General features: G+C 35.5%; 6 protein-coding genes across 8 annotated transcripts; 3 read left to right on the top strand and 3 right to left on the bottom strand.

Annotated features, from left to right (window-relative positions):
* Positions 1-1,176: 1,176 nt before the first annotated feature.
* On the bottom strand, positions 1,177-2,402 carry LOC123007929 (leucine-rich melanocyte differentiation-associated protein-like). 2 transcript variants are annotated; one of them, XM_044403449.1, is made up of 5 exons: positions 2,265-2,402; positions 1,885-2,139; positions 1,711-1,837; positions 1,534-1,667; positions 1,177-1,480 (listed from the first exon to the last, which is right to left on the bottom strand). In XM_044403449.1, the coding sequence occupies exons 2-5, from the start codon at positions 2,061-2,063 to the stop codon at positions 1,261-1,263; spliced, it is 660 nt and encodes a 219-aa protein (XP_044259384.1). In that variant the 5' UTR covers positions 2,064-2,139; positions 2,265-2,402; the 3' UTR covers positions 1,177-1,260. The 2 variants fall into 2 exon arrangements, with proteins under 2 accessions (XP_044259384.1, XP_044259382.1); XM_044403447.1 differs by having other exon boundaries at positions 2,185-2,341.
* Positions 2,403-2,881: 479 nt separating this feature from the next.
* LOC123007920 (beta-galactosidase-1-like protein 2) lies at positions 2,882-4,893 on the top strand. Its single transcript, XM_044403433.1, has one exon. It carries the CDS (start codon positions 2,924-2,926, stop codon positions 4,874-4,876), a length of 1,953 nt encoding a protein of 650 aa, XP_044259368.1. The 5' UTR covers positions 2,882-2,923; the 3' UTR covers positions 4,877-4,893.
* Positions 4,894-9,912: 5,019 nt separating this feature from the next.
* On the bottom strand, positions 9,913-11,969 carry LOC123007922 (beta-galactosidase-1-like protein 2). The gene is made up of 2 exons (XM_044403435.1): positions 11,892-11,969; positions 9,913-11,837 (listed from the first exon to the last, which is right to left on the bottom strand). The coding sequence occupies exon 2, from the start codon at positions 11,829-11,831 to the stop codon at positions 9,939-9,941; it is 1,893 nt and encodes a 630-aa protein (XP_044259370.1). The 5' UTR covers positions 11,832-11,837; positions 11,892-11,969; the 3' UTR covers positions 9,913-9,938.
* A 1,988-nt stretch (positions 11,970-13,957) lies between these two features.
* LOC123007924 (28S ribosomal protein S30, mitochondrial) lies at positions 13,958-15,788 on the bottom strand. Of its 2 annotated transcripts, XM_044403440.1 has the most exons (3): positions 15,291-15,787; positions 14,830-15,245; positions 13,959-14,781 (listed from the first exon to the last, which is right to left on the bottom strand). In XM_044403440.1, the coding sequence occupies exons 1-3, from the start codon at positions 15,719-15,721 to the stop codon at positions 14,015-14,017; spliced, it is 1,614 nt and encodes a 537-aa protein (XP_044259375.1). In that variant the 5' UTR covers positions 15,722-15,787; the 3' UTR covers positions 13,959-14,014. The 2 variants fall into 2 exon arrangements, with proteins under 2 accessions (XP_044259372.1, XP_044259375.1); XM_044403437.1 differs by having other exon boundaries at positions 13,958-14,781; positions 14,830-15,788.
* A 295-nt stretch (positions 15,789-16,083) lies between these two features.
* On the top strand, positions 16,084-16,953 carry LOC123007931 (gamma-interferon-inducible lysosomal thiol reductase-like). The gene is made up of 3 exons (XM_044403452.1): positions 16,084-16,273; positions 16,319-16,633; positions 16,689-16,953. Exons 1-3 carry the CDS (start codon positions 16,202-16,204, stop codon positions 16,926-16,928), a joined length of 627 nt encoding a protein of 208 aa, XP_044259387.1. The 5' UTR covers positions 16,084-16,201; the 3' UTR covers positions 16,929-16,953.
* On the top strand, positions 16,933-21,248 carry LOC123007737. The gene is made up of 7 exons (XM_044403159.1): positions 16,933-17,069; positions 17,115-17,456; positions 17,505-17,770; positions 20,362-20,443; positions 20,490-20,627; positions 20,675-20,851; positions 20,896-21,248. Exons 1-7 carry the CDS (start codon positions 17,016-17,018, stop codon positions 21,181-21,183), a joined length of 1,347 nt encoding a protein of 448 aa, XP_044259094.1. The 5' UTR covers positions 16,933-17,015; the 3' UTR covers positions 21,184-21,248.
* The last annotated feature ends 557 nt before the right edge of the window (positions 21,249-21,805 follow it).

Genomic DNA, 21,805 nt, shown 5'->3' with positions numbered 1-21,805 from the left:
GTTAAATGGTACCAGAATTTTGTTTTTATTCAGTTGGCCGACCTTGACCCTCTCTCCAGTGTGAAAGGGCCCTTAGATTAGTGGAATTTTTGTGGTCATGTTGGCCACCTTGACAACCAAATTCAGTCAATTGTCATTAGTTTTAATAAAACAATTCAATCGTATTGCCAATTGACTTGGTACTTGTCAAAATGATTTGACGTTTTGAAATGTCAAATTTGACGTTAAAGCCTGCTTCACACTAAAAGTGTCAAAACAAGATTTTTTTGTATTATTTTATTTTCCCAAATGAAAACAAAATTTTGTGTTTATTACGTTTTGAAATGTTTTTTTGAATGATTTGGAATTGAAAAATTGGAGTATAATCCCACTTGAATTCAAAACAAAATGTTCGAAACTTGATCGGGAACCAAAATGGCGTCAAGACGAAGCTTCCACCACTTCCGGAACCAACACCAAGATAGTGGTACCCAAAATTGAAAATTGGGTACCAATTACGGTACCACGATATAGTCAAAAGTCTGGAAATTGAGCTAGTGAGTGAGAAAGTGGTACCAATGGAACTTCTCCCAATTAATAACAATTCGGGTCAAAGTTACGGCTACACAATTTATAGAACCACAACAAATATCCCTCCAAATAGTACCCTGAAAATTGAAGGTTATGTTCATGACTCTGTTTTGGTTCTGGTTGATAATGAATTAATTTCACCACCGCTTATCAACAAATCTGACCTTGAGAAATTCGGTTATTGGTGTTTGAAAGACGGTACTATCAAACTACCGGGGACAAAAAACGCAACATTGGACCTAATTGTGGAAAATTGGGGCCGAAACAATTTCGGAAAATTGCACCAATTTCGACAATTCAAAGGTCTCAACCAGAGTGTTTTTTTGAATGGTTTGGAATTGAAAAATTGGAGTATAATCCCACTTGAATTCAAAACAAAATGGACGAATTCTTTGACAGTTTGGGGCCAACATGGCCGCTTTAACCTAACCTTAAACAAGGCCATTTTCCCCGTCATTGACCCTGTGGACACCTTCATCGACATGTCCGATTGGAACACCGGAATTGTGATAATAAACGGCTTCGTTTTGGGGCGTTATATGCACTTAGGCCCCCAACAAAGTCTCTACCTCCCYGCCCCCTTACTGCGTAAAGGAAACAACGAAATTGTCATTTTTGAACACTTTATTGCATCCACTCATGTRGCATTCACACAAAACCCGATTTATTTTGTAAAAAATWAAAAAATTCCTAAACTATGACGTTTTTTTCTTGTGTTACGAAAGATGGCGCTGGTGTGAGAATATCGGAAATTTGACGTAAATATTCAGGAATCACGCCGTGGCTTTTCATGACTAGACGTTCAACTAACGGTTTGCGATACAATCTTTCAGCTTCAGTTTTCTGATCGGTAGTCACCGGTCTATCGTCCAAATAAACTAATTTCGGGAAAAGCGAAATGACYAATAGTCTGAAACCAGGGATTTTTATTTCCGCCAACTTTAGTCARMTCGCAAACCCCACCTGTATTGCAAATATTCGTAGAAATTACCCCCGTTGAGGTACGAGGGGGCTCCAGGGTTGCCCATTAGTGACAAATACTTCAAATTTGGACACGAGGATTGCAATTTTTTCGCCCACGGGTACAACGAAGTCACCTGAAACGATAATTACCAAAACGCAATGATTAATTGGACTTACTTTGCAATGATTGAGCCAAAGTAGTTCCAATTGGGGTAAAAACGGCAAGTTTGTGTTTGAATTAACATTATTGTGATCACAGATAAACGTGGTTAGTGATTTAAATTCGAWTAAAAAGTCTAAATTACTGGAAATTTCACTTGAATTATTTTGATTACTCTTGTGGGGGCTTACTCGAACTCATTGTGGCTCAAATCTAGGATTTGGACTCTTGGGGCGAGTTCTTGTAGGAGAATTTTGGGAATTGAGTGGAGTTTTTCATAGGCTAGTGATAATCGGTGCAGTTTTTCGTCGTTTTTGTCCGAATTTTCGCTCTGGTGCCCCAACAAAATGTAATTACCCAATGASGCCATACTGAAAATATCTATTTCTTCGTCATTTGACTCAAAATTGGTTATGTCAACGACACTGAAAACATCCTCGTCACGCCTGAAAACCAATTTGGAGTCATTTTAGCACAATTGAGACACTCACGATTTGTTAAACTCCATCTTTGATAAGGAATTGGTGATAAAGTCGCTTTTTTGTGATTTGTGTTTTTGCGAAATACTTACAAAAAGAGCGTTTTTGGTGTAACAACAAACGAAAACAATGATTCTCCATGAAATAAAACGCCTAGGATGCGTGTTTAATCTTTATTAATTAATTTATTTATATATGATAACAAATCCTAACCCATTTGTTGTGTCATCTGTCAGTTTTGACACATAAGTCCAGTGGCGTAACAAGGCGAAAATCATGATTTTCAATGAAATAAAACATTAAAGATGCGTGTTTAGTCTTTATTAATTGATTTATTTAGATGTGATAACAATTCGTAGCTTATTTGTCGTGTCAACTGTCAGTTTGTTAAGTCCAGTGGCGTAACAAACAACCGGGCGTCAAAATCATATAAGTTCCAGCCAATGACACTTTATTTTTGAAAACTTTAAATATACAATGAAAATACAACACAATTTACAAACCTACAAGAAGATACCCTTTACAGTTTTGTAATTAACAGTGACTTGATACTAGTCATTTGTCAAATTTGACGTTAAAGCCTGCTTCACACTGTCAAAAACATGATTTTTCAATTTTTTAATTTTATTCCAATGAAACCAAAATTTTGTTGTTATTACACAGTCGTGCGACCTTGACCCTCCCTCCATCAAGCTCAAGATAAGCCAAGTAAACATGAAACAAATTAAATTTGTTCCAGTTTAATTGAATAATGGCTGTGTCTAACGTGACGTTGCCTTCTCTCTACGAATATTACACTAGTGGTGGTATTAAAACCGGTCTTTCAGCGAACCAATCGTATTTTACGTTAAATAACCGAAATGTGACACTTTACAGTGGTGCCATGCACTATTTCCGGGTACCACGGCAGTACTGGAGAGACCGTTTGCGTAAAATGCGAGCTGCAGGTTTAAACACAGTCGAGACATACATTCCGTGGAATTTACACGAACCAAATGACAATTTCTACGATTTTGGTACCGGTGGTACCGACATGGAGGAGTTCCTCAATGTCCGTCAATTCCTCACAATAGCACAAGAAGAGGATTTGTTCGCTATTATTCGTCCAGGGCCTTATATTTGCTCCGAGTGGGAATTTGGGGGGTTCCCAAGTTGGTTATTACGTCAAAAAGACATCAAACTTCGTACTTCAGACCCAACTTATATGAAATTTGTCACGAGGTACTTCAATATACTCTTATCGTTACTTACCATCTTCCAATTCACACATGGGGGCCCCATTATTGCCTTCCAAGTCGAAAATGAGTATGGTAGTACCGAACAACCTGGTAAATTCACCCCCGACAAACTCTACCTCAAACAACTCCGCCAAATTATGTTAAACAACGGAATTGTGGAGTTGTTAGTGACGTCAGATAGCCCCACCCTTCATGGTACCGCTGGTACCATCCCGGAGTACTTCCTCCAAACTGCAAACTTCGCCACTGATCCTGAATCCGAATTTGACAAACTCAAACAACTCCAAATGGGTAAACCGACCATGGCGATGGAATTCTGGACTGGGTGGTTCGACCATTGGTCCGAGAACCACCATACTAGAGACAACAACGACTTTTATGACATTTTAAACCGAATTTTGAAATATCCAGCGTCGGTTAATATGTATATGTTTCATGGTGGTACCAATTGGGGGTTCTTGAACGGTGCCAATTTAAATAACGACGCTGTGGACAATTCGGGGTACCAACCGGATACCACTAGTTACGACTATGACGCCCCCTTGTCCGAAAATGGCGACTATACGACTAAGTACCATATTGTGAAACAACTACTGGAGGAGTACAACCAAGTCAAGACACGGGTACCACCAGTACCTAGAACCAAACCAAGTCGGAGGTACCCACCGGTACCAATCACGGGTCAATTACTCCTCGATGAGATTATTGAAATGGTACCAGTGAGGTACCAAAGTCGGGTACCACTCCCCATGGAACTACTCCCATCGGGTCAAAGCTACGGTTATATTATTTACCGTAAAGTGAATGTGACAATACCGGCAAATGGCACGTTATTAATCTCGGGACATGTCCACGACACGGTCACAGTCCTAGTTGATGGGTTCCTTCTCAACAAACCGTTGAAAAAATCACGTGATTTGAACCATTTTGGTTATTGGCGGGTTAAAGACTCGACTATTACGTTGAGTACCCAGAACCTAACCGGTGCCACTTTAACTCTGATGGTGGAGAATTGGGGTCGAAACAATTTCGGGCATTTGGAACAGTTCAACCAATTTAAGGGTTTATGGCAAGGGGTGTTTTTGGAGGGTGAGGAACTCCTAAATTGGGATATAGTACCACTCGAGTTTAGGAAGAAATGGTCAAAGGATTTGGTTGGGTGGCATAGACCATACAAGGGATGGGCACCTGGACCGGCCCTTTATCGTGCCATTTTACCCATTGAAGTACCAGAAGACACCTTTATTGATATGGAAAAATGGGTCAAGGGCATTGTTATAGTCAATGGGTTTGTTTTAGGGCGTTTTGCAAGGATTGGGCCACAACAAACGCTTTATCTCCCGGGGCCCTTTTTGAAAAAAGGGAACAACACGATTTTGGTTTTTGACCATTTTGCTAGAGGGCACGAAGTGAGTTTTTCCGAAAGGGCCAAGTACAAAACAAGGGCTAAATTTACCACTTGGTAACTAATAAACAAATAAATAAGTAACCTAAGTGTTTTATTGGGTGGTACCAAAGTACTAAAAGACAAAGTTACCTTTATGGTGGTACCAAAACAATTTTTATGTGGGGTTTCCTTAGAAGTAAAAAACGTACCAAATGATTTTAGAGTACTGAAATTTGGTTCCATTATGAAATTACCAATTTTTTGAGCTACATGGTACTAGTGGTACTAAGTACTTAACAAATTTATAAATGTCTTAAGAATGAAAAAAATAGTACCAATAGAAATTCTCTCCATTAGTACAAAAAAAATCCCTAGTAGGTGGTACCTTCTCTGGCTAAATTTACCATCTGGTAATTATAATACATAAATAACCTTAAGTGTTTTATTGGGTGGTACCACATTAAAAAGTTTTGACAAAGTACTAAAAGGCAGTTACATTTATGGTGGTACCAAAACAGTTTTTATGTGGGGTTTCCTTTGAACTAAAAAACGTACCAAATGATTATCGAGTACTAAAATTTGGTTCGATTATGAAATTACCAATTTTTTGAACCACATGGTACTAGTGGTACTAATCAATTAACATATTTATAAATGTCTTTTTGAACGAAAAAAAAATAGTACCAATACAATTTCTCTCTATTTGTACAAAACTAAAAAAAAAATTCCTAGTAGATGGTACCTTCTCTGGCTAAATTTACCATCTGGTAACTATAATAAATAAATAAATAAGTAAACTAAGTGTTTTATTGGGTGGTACCACATTAAAAAGTTTTGACAAAGTACTAAAAGGCAAGGTGGTACCAAAACACTTTTTATGTGGGGTTTGCTTAGAAGTAAAAAACGTACCAAATGATTATAGAGTACTGAAATTTGGTTCGATTTTAAAATTACCAATTTTTTGAGCTACATGGTACTAGTGGTACTAAGCTATTAACGTATTTATAAATGTCTTTTTGAACGAAAAAAATAGTACCAATACAATTTCTCTCCATTTGTACAAAACTAAAAAAAATCCCTAGTAGATGGTACCTTCTCTAGCTAAATTTACCATCTGGTAACTGTAATAAATAAATAAATAAGTAAAATAAGTATTTTATTGGGTGGTACCATATCAAAAAGCTTTGACAAAGTACTATTTATGGTGGTACCAAAACAATTTTTATGTGGAGTTTCCTTAGAAGTACGAAACGTACCAAATGATTATAGAGTACTAAAATTTGGTTCCATTATAAAATTACCAATTTTTTGAGAGACATGGTACTAGTGGTACTAAGTAATTAACATATTTATAAATGTCTATGAATGAAAAAAATAGTACCAATAGAAATTCTCTCCATTAGTACAAAACTAAAAAAAAATCCCCTAGTAGGTGGTACCTTCTCTGACTAAATTTACCATCTAGTAACTATACTATAAATAAATAAGTAACCTGTGTTTTATTGGGTGGTACCACATTAAAAAGTTTTGACAAAGTTCTAAAAGGCATTACCATTATAGTGGTATCAAATAAATAAGTAATTTAAGCGTTTTATTGAGTGGTACCACATTAAAAAGTTTTGAAAAAATACTAAAAGGCATGGTGGTACCAAAACAATTTTATGAGGGGTTTCCTTAGAAGAAAAAATGTACCAAATGATTATAGAGTACTGAAATTTGATTCGATTATGAAATTACCAATTTTTCGAGGTACATGGTACTAGTGGTACCAAGTAATTAACATATTTATTTGATAATTTGTTTTTATATGAATAAAAAAATACAGTACCAATAGAAATTCTCTCCATTAGTACAAAACTAAAAAAAATCCCCTAGTAGGTGGTACCTTCTCTGGCTAAATTTACCATCTGGTAATTATAATACATAAATAACCTTAAGTGTTTTATTGGATGGTACCACATTAAAAAGTTTTGACAAATTTCTAAAACGCATTACCATTATAGTGGTACCAAAACAATTTTTATGGGGGGTTTTCTTTGAAGTACGAAAGGTACCAAATGAATATAGTGTATTGAAATTTGGTTCGATTACGAAATTACCAATTTTTTTAGCTATATGGTACTTGTGGTACTAAGTAATTAACATATTTACAAATGTCTTTATGAATGAAAAAAAATAGTACCAATAGAAATTCTCTCCAATAGTACAAAACTAAAAAAAATCCCCTAATAGGTGGTACCTTCTAAATAAATAAATAAGTAATTTAAGCGTTTTATTGGGTGGTACCAAAACAATTTTTTTGTGGAGTTTCCTTAGAAGTAAAAAACGTACCAAATGATTTTAGAGTACTGAAATTTGGTTCGATTATGAAATTTCCGATTTTTTGAGCTACATGGTACTAGTTGTAGTAAGAAGCTAAGTAGAATGAAAACAATAGTACCAATTTCTCCATTAGTACAAAACTAAAAAAAATCCCCTAGTAGGTGGTACCTTCCCGTTTCCAAGCGTTTCTTTCCGACATTTGAGTGTGAAAATGGCGCCGTCATTGCGTCGCAAATGTCATGGAAGAAACTCAAAAATTGAGTTAAAAGAAGCAACAACCCAAACCGAAGTCACTCTCTTGAATCGCCTCCAACCCAACGTTGTTTTAGAAAAACTCCAAATTGAGAAAAACTCCTCAAAAATCAACGAAGCTCCTGGCAGTTACACCGTTTTCGTCAACCCAATAACAAACAACGAAGACGCAAATTCGACACTTTTATTACTCGAAAACAAGAGGAAATTCATCAAACCGGGACCTTTATGCTACAAGAAGAGAGTACTAGAGAGGTTAAACGATTTGGAAGTACCAATTGCTTTAGGTAATCGAAGTTTGACAACTATTGTGGAACAAGACAGTGCTGGGACTCCCCCACCAGATTTCTCCCTTGATTCAGGAAGTCGCGTTTCAACACGGGAGAATTTCACACAAGTCAATGATGAGTGTTTGGGGGAAGAACCGAGAAATGTCAGATTGGAGTTTGAAGGGATTACGACTGTAATATCGGCGAGGAATGAAGAAATTCATGAAGAAGGGAAAAGTGAAGAAGGACAAGATGATGAGGGGTGGAAAAACGCCAAGTATATTAAAATTACAGCAAACACGGTTCACATACATAATCATTTCTATAAGGCTTAAAACTGTGGTTTGAAATACATAAGTTACAATGTTTCTGTGTTGGTGATTTTTGTCGTCACGTTGGCAACAATTTGAAATTTTAATTTAATTGACAATCAAGTGAAACAATCTAAAATCATATTTATAGCCAATAGATTTTTTACAGTGACTTGGTAGTTGTCACTTTGACGTTTTGAAATGTCAAATTTGACGTTAAAGCCTGCTTCACAGTAAAAGTGTCAAAATATGTTTTTTTTGTAATTTTTATTTTATTTTCTCAAAAGACCGGAAGTGACACCGCGGAATGTGTATTACTCGTCAGTGTTGCCAGGTCTGGTTAAATTTTACCAGATCTGGTGATTTTTATACTAGTTTAGTGATTTGGTGAAAATTTGTTTTAATTTTTAATTATTACTATAGTAAATTTAGTCAAAAATAATGACACTGATTTTTTTATAGTTTTTTTTTACTCAACAAGGTAAAAAAATCGCTAAAATGGGTCAAAAAGTACATTATTTTGTCCATTTCTGAGAGTTTTAGTATGTTTTTAGCCAAAAATAGAACTATTTTGCAAAAGCTCGTTAAAAACAAACCAAAAATTTATCAAATTAGGCCTAAACTGCTAAAACTGAGTGAAAAATATCAAATATTGGATGTTTTCAAATGTCAAATTTGACGTTAAAGTCTGCTTCACAGTAAAAGTGTCAAAAATATGATTTTTTTTGGATTTTTTATTTAATTTTCCTAATAAATAAAAACAAATAGAATTTATATATCATTTTATTTCTATTAAATTATGACAAAGTTTCAAAAATTGGTTCTTTGACAAGGTTTATGAAATGGCCCTTAGATAAATGTGATTTTTGTTGCCACGTTGGCAACAAATTTGAAATCCTAATTTGGCCACCTTGACAATCAAATTTAAATGTCACAATTTTATAGTCAATTGTCATTAATTTGTGAAACAATCCAAAATCAGATTAGAAGGATTGCCAATTACCAATAAGTCAGTGTAGCCAATAGATTTTTTACAGTGACTTGATAGTTGTCACTTTGACGTTTTGAAATGTCAAATTTGACGTTAAAGCCTGCTTCACAGTAAAAGTGTCAAAAATATGTTTTTTTTGGATTTTTTATTTAATTTTCCTAATAAATAAAAACAAATAGCATTTATATATCATTTTATTTCTATTAAATTATGACAAAGTTTCAAAAATTGGTTCTTTGACAAGGTTTATGAAATGGCCCTTAGATAAATGTGATTTTTGTTGCCACGTTGGCAACAAATTTGAAATCCTAATTTGGCCACCTTGACAATCAAATTTAAATGTCACAATTTTATAGTCAATTGTCATTAATTTGTGAAACAATCCAAAATCAGATTAGAAGGATTGCCAATTACCAATAAGTCAGTGTAGCCAATAGATTTTTTACAGTGACTTGGTAGTTGTCACTTTGACGTTTTAAAATGTCAAATTTGACGTTAAAGCCTGCTTCACAGTAAAAGTGTCAAAAAAAATGTTTCTTTAATGTTATTTTCCTAATAAATAAAAACAAATAGCATTTATATATCATTTTATTTCTATTAAATTATGACAAAGTTTCAAAAATGGGTTCTTTGACAAGGTTTGTGAAATGGCCCTTAGATAAATGTGATTTTTGTTGTCACGTTGGCAACAAATTTGAAATCCTAATTTGGCCACCTTGACAATCAAATTTAAATGTCACAATTTTATAGTCAATTGTCATTAATTTGTGAAACAATCCAAAATCAGATTAGAAGGATTGCCAATTACCAATAAGTCAGTGTAGCCAATAGATTTTTTACAGTGACTTGGTAGTTGTCACTTTGACGTTTTAAAATGTCAAATTTGACGTTAAAGCCTGCTTCACAGTAAAAGTGTCAAAAAAAATGTTTCTTTAATGTTATTTTCCTAACAAATAAAAACAAATACCATTTACGTATCATTTTATTTCGATTAAATTATGACAAAGTTTCAAAAATGTGGTCTTTGACAAACTTGACTTGAGGATGACCCTCAAAATGCTCAAACACCACCACACTATTAGCCCCCTTCCTCAAAAACGGCCCCGGCAAATATAGACTTTGTTGGGGGCCTAGCCTGAAAAACCTCCCCAAAACAAACCCATTGACAATCACAAACCCTTTCTTCCACTCCCTCATATCCAAAAACGTGTCAAACACCTCCTCGACTTGCAAAACCCCCTTAAGTAGCCTTGGCCCCCCCAAATCCCCCTCAAACTTCCTCCATTGTAACGAATTCGTCCATTTTGATTGAAATTCAAGCGGGATTATTTCCCAATTGTGCAAAACCACATCGTTTATTAAAACATTCCCTTGCCAAAGACCTTTAAACTGGTTAAATTGGTTGAGTTTTCCGTAATTACTGCGCCCCCAATTCTCAACCAAAAGGTCAAGAGTGGCGTTGTGGTATTCCAAGGGGCCCAAATCGAGAGTCGAGTCTTTGAGCCTCCAAAACCCAAACTTGTCCAAATCTGATTGGTTTTTGGGGATTTTTGATTTTAATTGTCCGTTGATGAGGACAAGGATCGTGTCACAGACATGACCTTCGATTTTCAAGGTCGAGTTTGAGGCGATATTGAGGTTTTTCACCCGGTAATTCACATAACCGTAACTTTGACCCAACAATTCCATCGCTTTGAGGTCTTGTGAGGGTATTTTTTGAGGCGATTGTTGGATCAAGTCGTCAAGTGTCAACATTTCTGTCATTTGGACTGGGGGAAAAACACTTCGTTTGGTTAATTCGGGCATTTGGGGGATTTTTGTCACCACTGTGTTGTATTTCTCGACAAGTTGTTTGACTTTGTGGTACTTGTCTGTGTAGTCCCCTGTTTCTGATAAGGGGGCGTCGTAGTCGTAACTGGTAGTGTCAGGTTGGTAGGCACTGTTATCACTAGTTTGGTCTTTAATGTTGGCACCATTGAGAAACCCCCAGTTTGTCCCCCCGTGAAACATATACATGTTAACCGAGGAATTTAACCTCAAAATTTCTTCCAAAACTGAACCAAAAGCGTCACTAGATCTTTGATGGTGTTTTTCAGCCCAATGGTCAAACCACCCGGTCCAATATTCCATTACCATTAACGGTTTGTTGGGTTGGTACTTCTGCAATAACCCCAATTCAGTTTTGGGGTTATCTTGAAAGTTGGCAGTAGCGAAAACCCCAGGTAGTGTCCCGGAAAAACCATTCGATGGTGTGTCTGATGTAAACAACAATTCCCGAATTCCGTTCTCCTCGAAAATTTGTTTCAAGCTTTCGAGATACTGTGAATCCCCCATTTTCGTATTGCCATACTCGTTTTCGATTTGGAACGCTATGATTGGGCCCCCTTGTGTGAATTGCAAAGTCGATAGAATTGCCAAAAGAGTTTTGAAGAATCGACGAACATGAGTGAGAAATTTCGGGTCAGAAGTCCTAACTTTGACATTTTCGCGGAGAAGCCAACTCGGTAAACCCCCGAAATCCCATTCGGCGCAAATGTACGGCCCTGGACGCACGATTGCCAACAAATCCTCCTCCTGTGCCAATTTTAGGAACTTTTCAACTTGGAGAAAGTCACTAAAGTCGGTACCACCCTCCCCAAAGTCGTAAGTACCAACTTGAGGTTCGTGTAAGTTCCAAGGGATGTAAGTTTCGACAGTGTTCAAACCAGCGGCTCGAATTTTGCGCAAACGGTCCCTCCAGTACTGGGGGGGTACCCGGAAATAGTGCAAAGCCCCACTGAAAATCGTGATGGGTTTGTTATTGAGCGTGAAATTGGGTTGTTGGGTCGAGAGGCCCCCAGAAATGCCGTTGGAGGTGTAGTACTCGTAGAGGGTCGGAGGAGACGCCATTTTGAACTGGAAATGGGACAAAATGGCACCGTTTTTATACTAATTTCCGGTTTTTATCACCTGATGATAAGGAAATGGCGGACGGATGCGCACACTTTGAGTTAATTACTAGATGCGCAGCTGAAGAAGTAGACAGTGGCGTAGCATGTGGGGAAAAATACAAAACGCGAAAATTATTATTTTTATTTCTTATCTTGAAACGGTTTGCACTGGTGAATTCCTCGCACGAGTTTACATGTAATTTTTTTTTTTCGGTTATAACCGAGACGGTTATCCGTCAATAACTGCAAAACTACCAGTTATCGTTTGAAAGCTCTTTAAGTTTCTTACTTTTTAAAGAAAAAATCACCAAAATGTGACTAATAGTTGACGTACAAGAATTAAATATTTTATTTTACAATATTTAAAGGGAATATTTCTTGGTATGTCAATGAGTGATTAATTGGTTAATTATTTTAATTATTTGGGCACAGCTGAAGACGTATAGTCAGTGGCGTATCATTGGGGAAAATTCATAAACTTTGAAACTTCAATTCGGTTACAACCGAAACGGTTATCTGTCAATAACTCCGAAACCACTAGTGGTAACCCTTTGTGTTTGACGCCGTTTAAAAGCTCTTTGAATTTCCCATTTTTTAAAGAAAAAAACATGAGAAAATTAATTTTGTAATTTTTATTGGGTTATAACCGAAACGGTTATTGGTCAATAACTCCGAAACTACTAGTGGTAGCACCTTGTGCGTGACACCGTGTAAAAGCTCTTTAAATTTGCTACTTTTTAAAGAAAAAAGCATCAAACTTCGACTAGTAGTTGCGCAAAAATTAAAAAATACATTTTTTAGTTGATTTTTTACAAACTATTATTTCAATCTTAACCGGTAAATTTTCCGGACGATTTTAAATTTTTGAAATTTTAATTGAGTTATAACCGAAACGGTTATCGGTCAATAACTCCAAAACCACTAGTGGTAGTGCTTGGTGCTTGACACCGTTTAAAAGCTCTTTAAATTTCTCACTTTTCAAAGAAAAAAACATCAAACTACGACTAGTAGTTTTTGCGCAAAAATTAAAAAACTCATTTTTTGGTTGATTTCTTTTTTTACAAATTTCCGCGAAGTACTATCATTTCTATCTCATCCGGTAAATTGCTCGAACGATTTTACATGAAAAAATTAATTTTAAAATTTTAATTGGGTTATAACCGAAACGGTTATCGGTCAATAACTACGAAACAAAAAGTGGTAGCGCTTTGTGCTTGACACCATTTAAAAGCTCTTTGAATTTCCCACTTTTTAAAGAAAAAAACATGACACTACGACTAATAGTTATCGTGTAAAAATACAAAAATTAATTTTTTTGTTGATTTGTTTACAAAATATCTCAAAAACTATCATTTCTATTTCAATCATTAAAGTCCCCGAACGATTTTACTTGAAAAAATCAATTTTGAAATTTTAATTGGGTTATAACCGAAACGGTTATCGGTCAATAACTCCGAAACTACTAGTGGTAGCGTGTTGTGCGTAACGCCGTGTGATAACTCTTTTAATTTATTACTTGCTAAAGAAAAAAAACATCGAACATTGACTAACAGTTATCGCGCAAAAATTAAAAAACACACTTTTTAGTTGTTTTTTTTATAAACTATTGTAAAAACTATCATTTCTATCTCAACCGGTAAATTTCCCTGAGATTTGACATGAAAAAATTAATCTAGAAATTTTCATTGGGTTATAACCGAAACGGTTATCGCTCAATAACTCCAAAACCACTAGTAGTGGCGCTTTGTGCTTGACACCATTTAAAAGCTCTTTGAATTTCCCACTTTAAAAAAAAAAACACCAATCTACGACTAGCAGTTGTCACGCAAAAATTTAAAAACACATTTTTTAAGTTGATTTATTTTAGAAACTACCACTTTTATCTCAACCGGTAAATTCCCCGGACGATTTTACGTGAAAAAGATAATTTTGAAATTTTAATTGGGTTATAACCGAAACGGTTATCGGTCAATAACTCCGAAACTACTAGTAGTAGCGTCTCGTGCGTGACACCGTTTGAAAGCTCTTTAAATTTGCCTCTTTTTAAAGAAAAAATCATCCAAGTACGACTAATAGTTGTCGCGCAAAAATAAAAAAAACACATTTTTTAAATTGATTTATTAACAAACTATGTTACAATGTTTAAGGGAAATATTCCTTGGCGTATCGTCCCTTATGTCGGGGCAAATGGGGCCTCAAAGCCCTCGGGATATACCTCGGTAACCGCTCATCCAGCCTCCTATTCGATGGTTTCATTTTAAACTCAAACGGTCTCCTTTTCTTGTCCATAAACCTAGTCTGGTGATCAATTTTATAAATTTTCTCCCAGGCATAAATTTCATAACCGAGTTGATCCCTCGGCCTATTTGACACTAAAAATTTATATTCCCTCTCAAGCCACTCCCTCTTATCAGCATCCTCATAATCAGCAATAAATTTCTCTTCTTTACCCAAAAACGGCTTCATATTAACCCCCAATTTCTCCTCTGGAGCATTCGCATAAAACTTCAACAACATTTTCAAAACATCATCATTGAATCCGATCAATTTATCATTTTCCACCCCTTCAAACAACTTCACTTCGGGGGTTCCCCAACAAACATTCCGTTTGGGGTTTTCAGTGAAAAACTTAGAGTGATTCACAATTGTGTTAAGTTGGTAGACATAAAACGACCAGATTTGTCCATTAGTGACCACAGTTTGAGTCACAAATGGATACGTGATGTCATTAAAAGTGGTAAAACCCTGATAGTTGGCTTGGGCGTTTAGCCAACCAAACGACGCTAAAATCCCCTGTCGGTCAATGGCTTCTTTATGATCCTCAACATCGTTATAGTGACGTGTGATTAAATGCCCGCGCTTGTGGTACGACAAAAAACCAAATTCCCTAGAATCCCCAGGCCAGAAACCTAACAAAATAAAATCACTAGGAGTCAAACACTATTAAGGTGGCAAACCTGGAATATTGGCTATATGTCGGTGCTCGTTGGCCACTGTACCCACAGTTCGGGGGTCAAACTCAAAATGGGGGACCCCCAAATCGGGGTTTTCCGCATCACTGGGGGAAATTAACTGTCTCAAGGGTAAATCAGACCTCAGAGACAGGTTTGATGAACCGATATAGTTCATGCCTCGGTTCGTTGGCTCGTTTTCTTTGATTTTTTGCCACTCGGTGCCCCTCCGGTACCGTTTGATGTTCTCAGGGGGGTTCATACCGCCGGCGAACCAGAAGGACTCAACCCGGGGGTTTAGATCGACATGAGCCTCCATTAAATGGGGCAAAGCCCTACACATCCGACTCATTATAATCCGATTAATTTGTTTGGATAAATCAAAACTGAGGGAGTTTTCCACCGCCACTTTGTCCCCTTCTCTAGAAAAAAAAATCAATTTTTTGGTTAAAAAAATTAAAACTGACCTTTTTCTCGCCGTTTCGACTAAAATAACCTCCTCAATGTCGGTTTTTACGTCATTTGCCACCGTTGAGACATCCAAATCGTTGTAAAAAGGGGGCAAATTGTCGTTTTTTATCAAATGTGTTCTTGTAACGTGTTGGATTAAAGACAGGCTATTATAAGGGATATAATCCTCATATAACATGTAGCTTTTAAAACCGTAATATTTAGGCATGTTTAATTTAATCTGTTTTTCCTCGACTGTCTTCACAGCTTTGATTTCTTCATATAGGGCTTCTTTCTTCCGTTCTTGGATTTTGTCGGGGCTCATGTCCAGGATCGGGGGGTATTGGGGCGTCGCCGTGTACTCATCGTCGTGTTGCACGGCCGTGGAAAAGCACTTAAACTTCTTGCAACGTTTTAAAACGCTTTTATTGAGTCTCAAAGCCGACATTTTGGCAATGTGAGGTTAGGGGGCATTTTATGGTTACTTTGTCGGTGCAAGGTTGGCAAAACAAGCGCCAAACTTGAACAAAAGTCGTGTTAAATAACAATAAAACACGCAATTGGACCAAAAATGCGTTCCCACAAGACATTTTTTCGAATTTGAATTTTTTAAAGCAACAGTGCGTTATTTTTGAGCCATTTTGATAGTTTCTTGTTCGTTACAATGTTGGCGACAGTGGGCTCAAAATTTAAACAAAGTTCGTGTTAATTAACTTGAAACACTAATAAAACACACAATTGTGCCTTCCCAAGCCATTCGTCGCAATTTTATTTATTTTTTATAAATATTTATATCTAACATTGCGTAAAGTGATGTTTTTTTTGTCGTTGCAATGTTGGCAGAAACCGGCGCCAAACTTGAACAAAGGTCAAGGACTCACTTAAAACAATCAATCAATTAACATTTATCAACCACATTGCTCCAAAAATGCATCTTAAGTCATTTTGCTTTCTCTCTGTTTTATTTGTGTGTGAATTATCCCCGGTGTTGTGCAAACAGGTGCAAAACTGTCTTAATTTTTGCAAAACTAATCAAAATTTTCAGGATTTGGTAAAAGTGTCGCTTTATTACGAGTCATTGTGTCCTTTTTGTCGCCAATTTGTAACACAAGAACTCTATCCTGGTTATAAAAAAATCAAAGATTTTTTGCTCATCGATTTAGTTCCTTTTGGTAAAGCTAATGTCACTAAAATTGACGGAAATTGGGAATTTAAGTGTCAACACGGCCCGAAAGAATGTCTGGGTAACAAAATCCAAGCTTGTGTTTTGACAAAATCGTTTCAGAAAGATTCCAAAATCGGTTTTGTTTATTGTATGATGAATTCCAGCGATCCAGGGAAGATTTCTATCGCTGAATCGGTAAGTGTGCGATAGATGGCGCCACGTCGAGGCGGTAAATTTGAATTTTTGGTAGTGTGCGTCTAATAATGGGATTTTATGGCGTGATATCGTCGATTGTGTGCAAGGAACCCAAGGAGATGATTTTTTAGCCCATTATGGTGACGTCACTAATGATTTGGACCCGAAACTGACTTACGTACCTCATATTCTCTTCAATGGAATTTTTAACGCAACTTTGGAGGATTTAGCTCGTGATAATTTTTTTAAAACAGTCTGTGGTTTATTTAACACAAAACCAGATGCTTGTAATTAATAGAAAATAAATTTTTATCGGTCGAGATTATGAGTAATTTAGTACTTTCCGCCTACATCACTACCATTGGTACTTTAATCGAGAAAAATGCATACAAGTGCACGGTTCTATACCATTTTTTTGTGGTTAACTTTAACCCAAGTGAGTACAAAATGAAATTTTCCCAAAATTTTGTCAAATTTTTAGGCCAAATTACAAGTTTCGCTTTATTACGAGACATTGTGCCCTGATAGCATGCGATTTATCACCACTCAACTCCACCCTTCGTACCAAAACTTTGAAAAATATTTAACCCTAGATTTGGTACCATTTGGCAAAGCTAGGGTAAAAAAATCGGGTAAAAAACCCCAAATTCAGGTTAAATTCCAGGCTTCCAATTCCTCGGGTCATTGGCACTTCCAGTGCCAACATGGCCCCCGTGAATGTCACTACAACAAAATCCACTCGTGTGTGGTCGCCCTCTACCCCCAAGAACCCGCCCTTGATTTCATCAACTGTGCCATGACACCACCAAACTCCCCACAAACGGTACTTATCAAACCACGCCCACCCCTAACCGCCATTGGTCGGTTTCAGTGTGCGAGCGAGACGGGCATATCGTGGAACGCAATCGCTGATTGCCTGGAACACCAAGCCGACGAGCTATTGGCCGAAAATGGCGCCAAAACCGATGCGGTGACTCCGCCCATTTCGTACGTCCCCACCATCATTTTTGACGGGATTTACGACAAGGCCATGCAGGATTTCGCCGAAAATAATTTCGCAAAATGCGTTTGTTTTTTGTTGAAGAACAGACCCGCCATTTGCAAAAAACTCACCACTTTGTACAACATTATTATGTAACTAGCAATTTGGAACAGATACTAGACTATGATCAAAAATAAAAATCTCTTATCTGATAAAATGTGAATATAATAGTCGCCTCGTAAATTCTAATCGATTATTTCCCGGGTAATAAAAATGCAATTACTGACTTTGATTGTTGTGTTTGGTTTTTCGGTTGAGGTGAGTTTTGCGATATACAGGGTGTTAAAAAATGACCATTTTGTTTGTTTTGGTCCATACTATTACCGCCCGACATATTTTACAATCTTTTTTGATCACCCTGTATAAGGTAATTCGTATTTTTTTTAATAATTTTTTTTTTATTTGAATCGTAATGGCTTCTAGGCCGATTCTTTGAACGTTTAATATAAATTACGTTCCGACGATTATTTTTACGACACTTTGCAGGATTTGGGAGAGAAGGATTTAAAAAAAACAGTTTGTGTTTTGTTGGGTCAAGAACCGAATTGTTTGTAATCTAGTGACAAGTATAAATAAAATTTTATCATTGAATGAGTAGTTTCCTGGTACAGTAACAACCGGATTGTTTCAAACAGGACCGGACGCGAATTTTTTTTTTTCAAAAATTTTTTTGCAAAATTAAAAAAAAAACTTGCTTTCAATTAAATTCGTCTAGAATCTTTACTATCACTAATAGAAAAGTAGAACTTGGCACGTTGATAAACAAGACTTTGTTCGATCCATTGATATGATTTTTGTGTCGTTGTCATATACAGGGTGTTGGCTATAGGTGACCAAATAATTTAAAAAATTGAAATTTAAAAAAGTCAAAATAACTTGAAAACCATTAAACATAGGTATAAGGACTGTTGATACAGATCGATTCAGAATAAAATTCACCTTTGTTTAGTAAAAAAAACTGGGGTCTTTTATTTGAAAAAATTGAGTTATGGGTATTTGAAACTTCCAAAATCTAAATTGTGGGAGTTTTTAACTATTTTTTCAATTATGAATACACCAGTGGAAAGATCTAATCTTTCCCAGAGTTATCCATTTTTGAAGAGGAAGGTGCAAATCCAAAAAATTTCAAAAAAGTCGAAATATTTCGAAAACGGTTAAACTTAGGTGTAGGGAAGGCTTATAAAAATTTTCTCAAAATCACTTGAGTAACCCAAAAATGCAATAAAAATATACCTTTCTACTTAAAATAACGAATTTGATACCCATTTCCGGTATAACCGGAAGTGTCACCATCTTGAAAATATTTTTATTGAGCAGCATCTATATAAAAAAATTTATTTAAAAATTATTGCCAGAACTATGTATTTTTTATTGTATTATACAGAGTGTCAAAAAAAGTTTTTTTGTTGTTTTAGTCCATAATATTACCTCCTTAAATATTTTACAATCTTTTTTAACACCCTGTATAAAAAAATATTAAAAAAATTCGCATCACCTTATACAAGGTGTTCAAAAAAGATTGTGAAATATTTCAGGAGATAATAGTATGTACCAAAACAAACAAAAAAGTTTTTTGAAACATTTTTTGCAATCTGTTCAAACAAAAAAGATAAGCTTTTGTTTATTTTAGTCCGAGTATTACCTCCTTAAATGTTTTACAATCTTCTTTTAACAGAGTTTTTATCGAGCTGACCCTAAATTGAGCCGTTTTTGAGATTTTTCGATTTTTTTTTTTAATTTTTGGATTTGAAGCTTCCTTTTCCAAAATCGATAACTTTGCCATTTTTAATTACTATGAAATCGTATTTGGGCATTTAAAAGAGAAAAGTTCGATTCTTATTTTAGTGTATTTATAATTGAAGAAACTGTTAATAAATCTCCAAAATTTAACGTTTCATTTTGGGGAAATTAAAAAACCCGTAATTTTTTTTTAAAGAAAACCCTTCAAGTTTTCTTTTTATTTCGATTATGAATACACCAAAGGAAAGATCTAACCTTTCCCTTTCATGTCCCCAAATACGATTTCAAAATAATTAAAAATGTCAGAGTTAGCGATTTTTGAAGAGGAAGGTGCAAATACAAAAAATTTTAAAAAAGTCGAAATATTTCGAAAACGGTTAAACTTAGGTATAGGGAAGGCTGATGAAAACACTCTCAAAATCACTTAAATAACCCAAAAATGCAATTAAAACACTTAAAATAACGAAGTTGATACCCATTTCCGGTATAACCGGAAGGGCCACCATCTTGAAAATATTTTTTATTATTGATCAGCACCTACATAAAATTGCCAGAACTATGTGGGGTTTAGCCGAGACACCCTGTATTTTTTGTTGTATTATACAGGGTGTCAAAAAAAGATTGTAAAATATTCCAAGAGGTAATAGTATTGACCAAAACAAACAAAATAGTTTTTTTGAAACATTTTTTGCAATCTGTTCAAACAAAACAGTTAAGCTTTTGTTTATTTTGGGCTATAGTATTACCTCCTTAAATATTTTACAATCATTTTTTAACACCCTGTATTATAAAATATTTTTGTTTTAAATATATTAAAGCTTCGTAGTTTTAAAAATAAAAGAATTATATAAAGATACAATAATGGGCTCGTATTTTGGTCAATCCGGCCCTGATTCAAATTGACATATTCCTAATGAGGACTCGTGGCCTGCTGAGATATGCGTAGTTTAGTGACAGGCGACCCCATCGGTGGTCTCATCCCAAAAATGAAACTTAATTTTTTTCTTATCACACTTATCAAAATTTCGGTAAGTCGAATAATCAATTTCCAGGTCGGTAAAACAGTCATTACAGCACTCATTAAAAGTCTCCCTTTATTACGAGTCTTTGTGTTACGACAGTTCAAGATTTATCACCCTCCAACTCACCCCTAACTACTCCCAATTGAAAAATCACATCCAACTCGAATTCATCCCTTATGGGAAGGCTACAGTAAGTGGGGTTAAATTCACCCATTGGTTTTTTTAGCGACTTTTTAGCACAATTACGTCAAAAATCGATGGATTTTCGACTGTCAACATGGGGTTAATGAGTGCCAAGGTAATAAATACCAGGCGTGTGCTTTGGCACAAAACAATGGACAAGATAAAAATTTGGCATTTGTGGATTGTGTGATGCGTGACCGAAACCCAGCTGACGTCACAAGAATGAAAAAAGTATAATTTTTTTTTGAAAAAAACCAAAAAAATATTTTTTTTAGTGTGCACAAAGGGTTGGGATTGATTGGGGGAAAATCTCGAATTGTGCGACGACGAGTCAAGGGGATGATTTGCTCGCAAAACATGGGGTTAAAACTTATGATTTAGAACCGAACATTTCCTTTGTTCCAACTGTGGTTTATGATGATAAGTTTGATGATAATTTGCAAGAAATGTCGCTTGTGGACTTTGCAGCTGTTGTTTGTAGCAAGATTAGGGGTGATAAGCCGCGGATTTGTGATAATAAAATGTTACCACAAAGGAGACGTTTATCAGATTATTTCTTTTAATGTGAATGAGTGTCTAATAAAGTGTTATCAATTATCACGTCTGCGGTGATTTTATCTCAAGAATTCGTCTGGGTTTTATTTTATTTTATCAAATTGAAATTTCATTAAAAAACCCATTTTTTACCCCTAACGAGTCGCACATGTGAAGGTTACTAAAAAACTATCGCAACAAAAAGTACAAAATAAAAATTGTCATAGTAACAACAACCAATTTTGGACCATTTTTTTATTTAAAAATATTTTTAATTTTTAAGTCCTGACTTACTGTTTCTCAAAGATACCTACTGTATAAATTATTAATTTCAAAAAATATATTATAAAAGAGTTAAAAGTTGAGTTTGCATTTTACTACACACACTGAGAAGTAAGAATAGAATTTTTTCGGAAATGCAGTAAAATTGTAAATTAATTCAGCTAGAAAAACTCAAAATGTTTTTTTTTAATCCCCTTTTCTCTTCTCGACGAGTCGACTGAGAAGAAAATACGAGTAGACTCGCTTCATTGCCATAGAAATGCACTAAACTATGGATGTAACTATGGTAACAAAAAATAAAATATTCAGATCAGTGGCGGGTACTTGAACATTTTTTTGCTAAAATTTTGATTTATTATTTACAAAAAA

This window comes from Tribolium madens, unplaced genomic scaffold (assembly GCF_015345945.1).
Source record: "Tribolium madens isolate multiple individuals breed KSU strain unplaced genomic scaffold, Tmad_KSU_1.1 Scaffold_3;HRSCAF=73;Tcas5.2_LG2, whole genome shotgun sequence".
Taxonomy (NCBI): domain Eukaryota; kingdom Metazoa; phylum Arthropoda; class Insecta; order Coleoptera; family Tenebrionidae; genus Tribolium; species Tribolium madens.
Note: the sequence above shows the minus strand (reverse complement) of the source record. Positions and strands in the feature narration are given on the sequence as shown.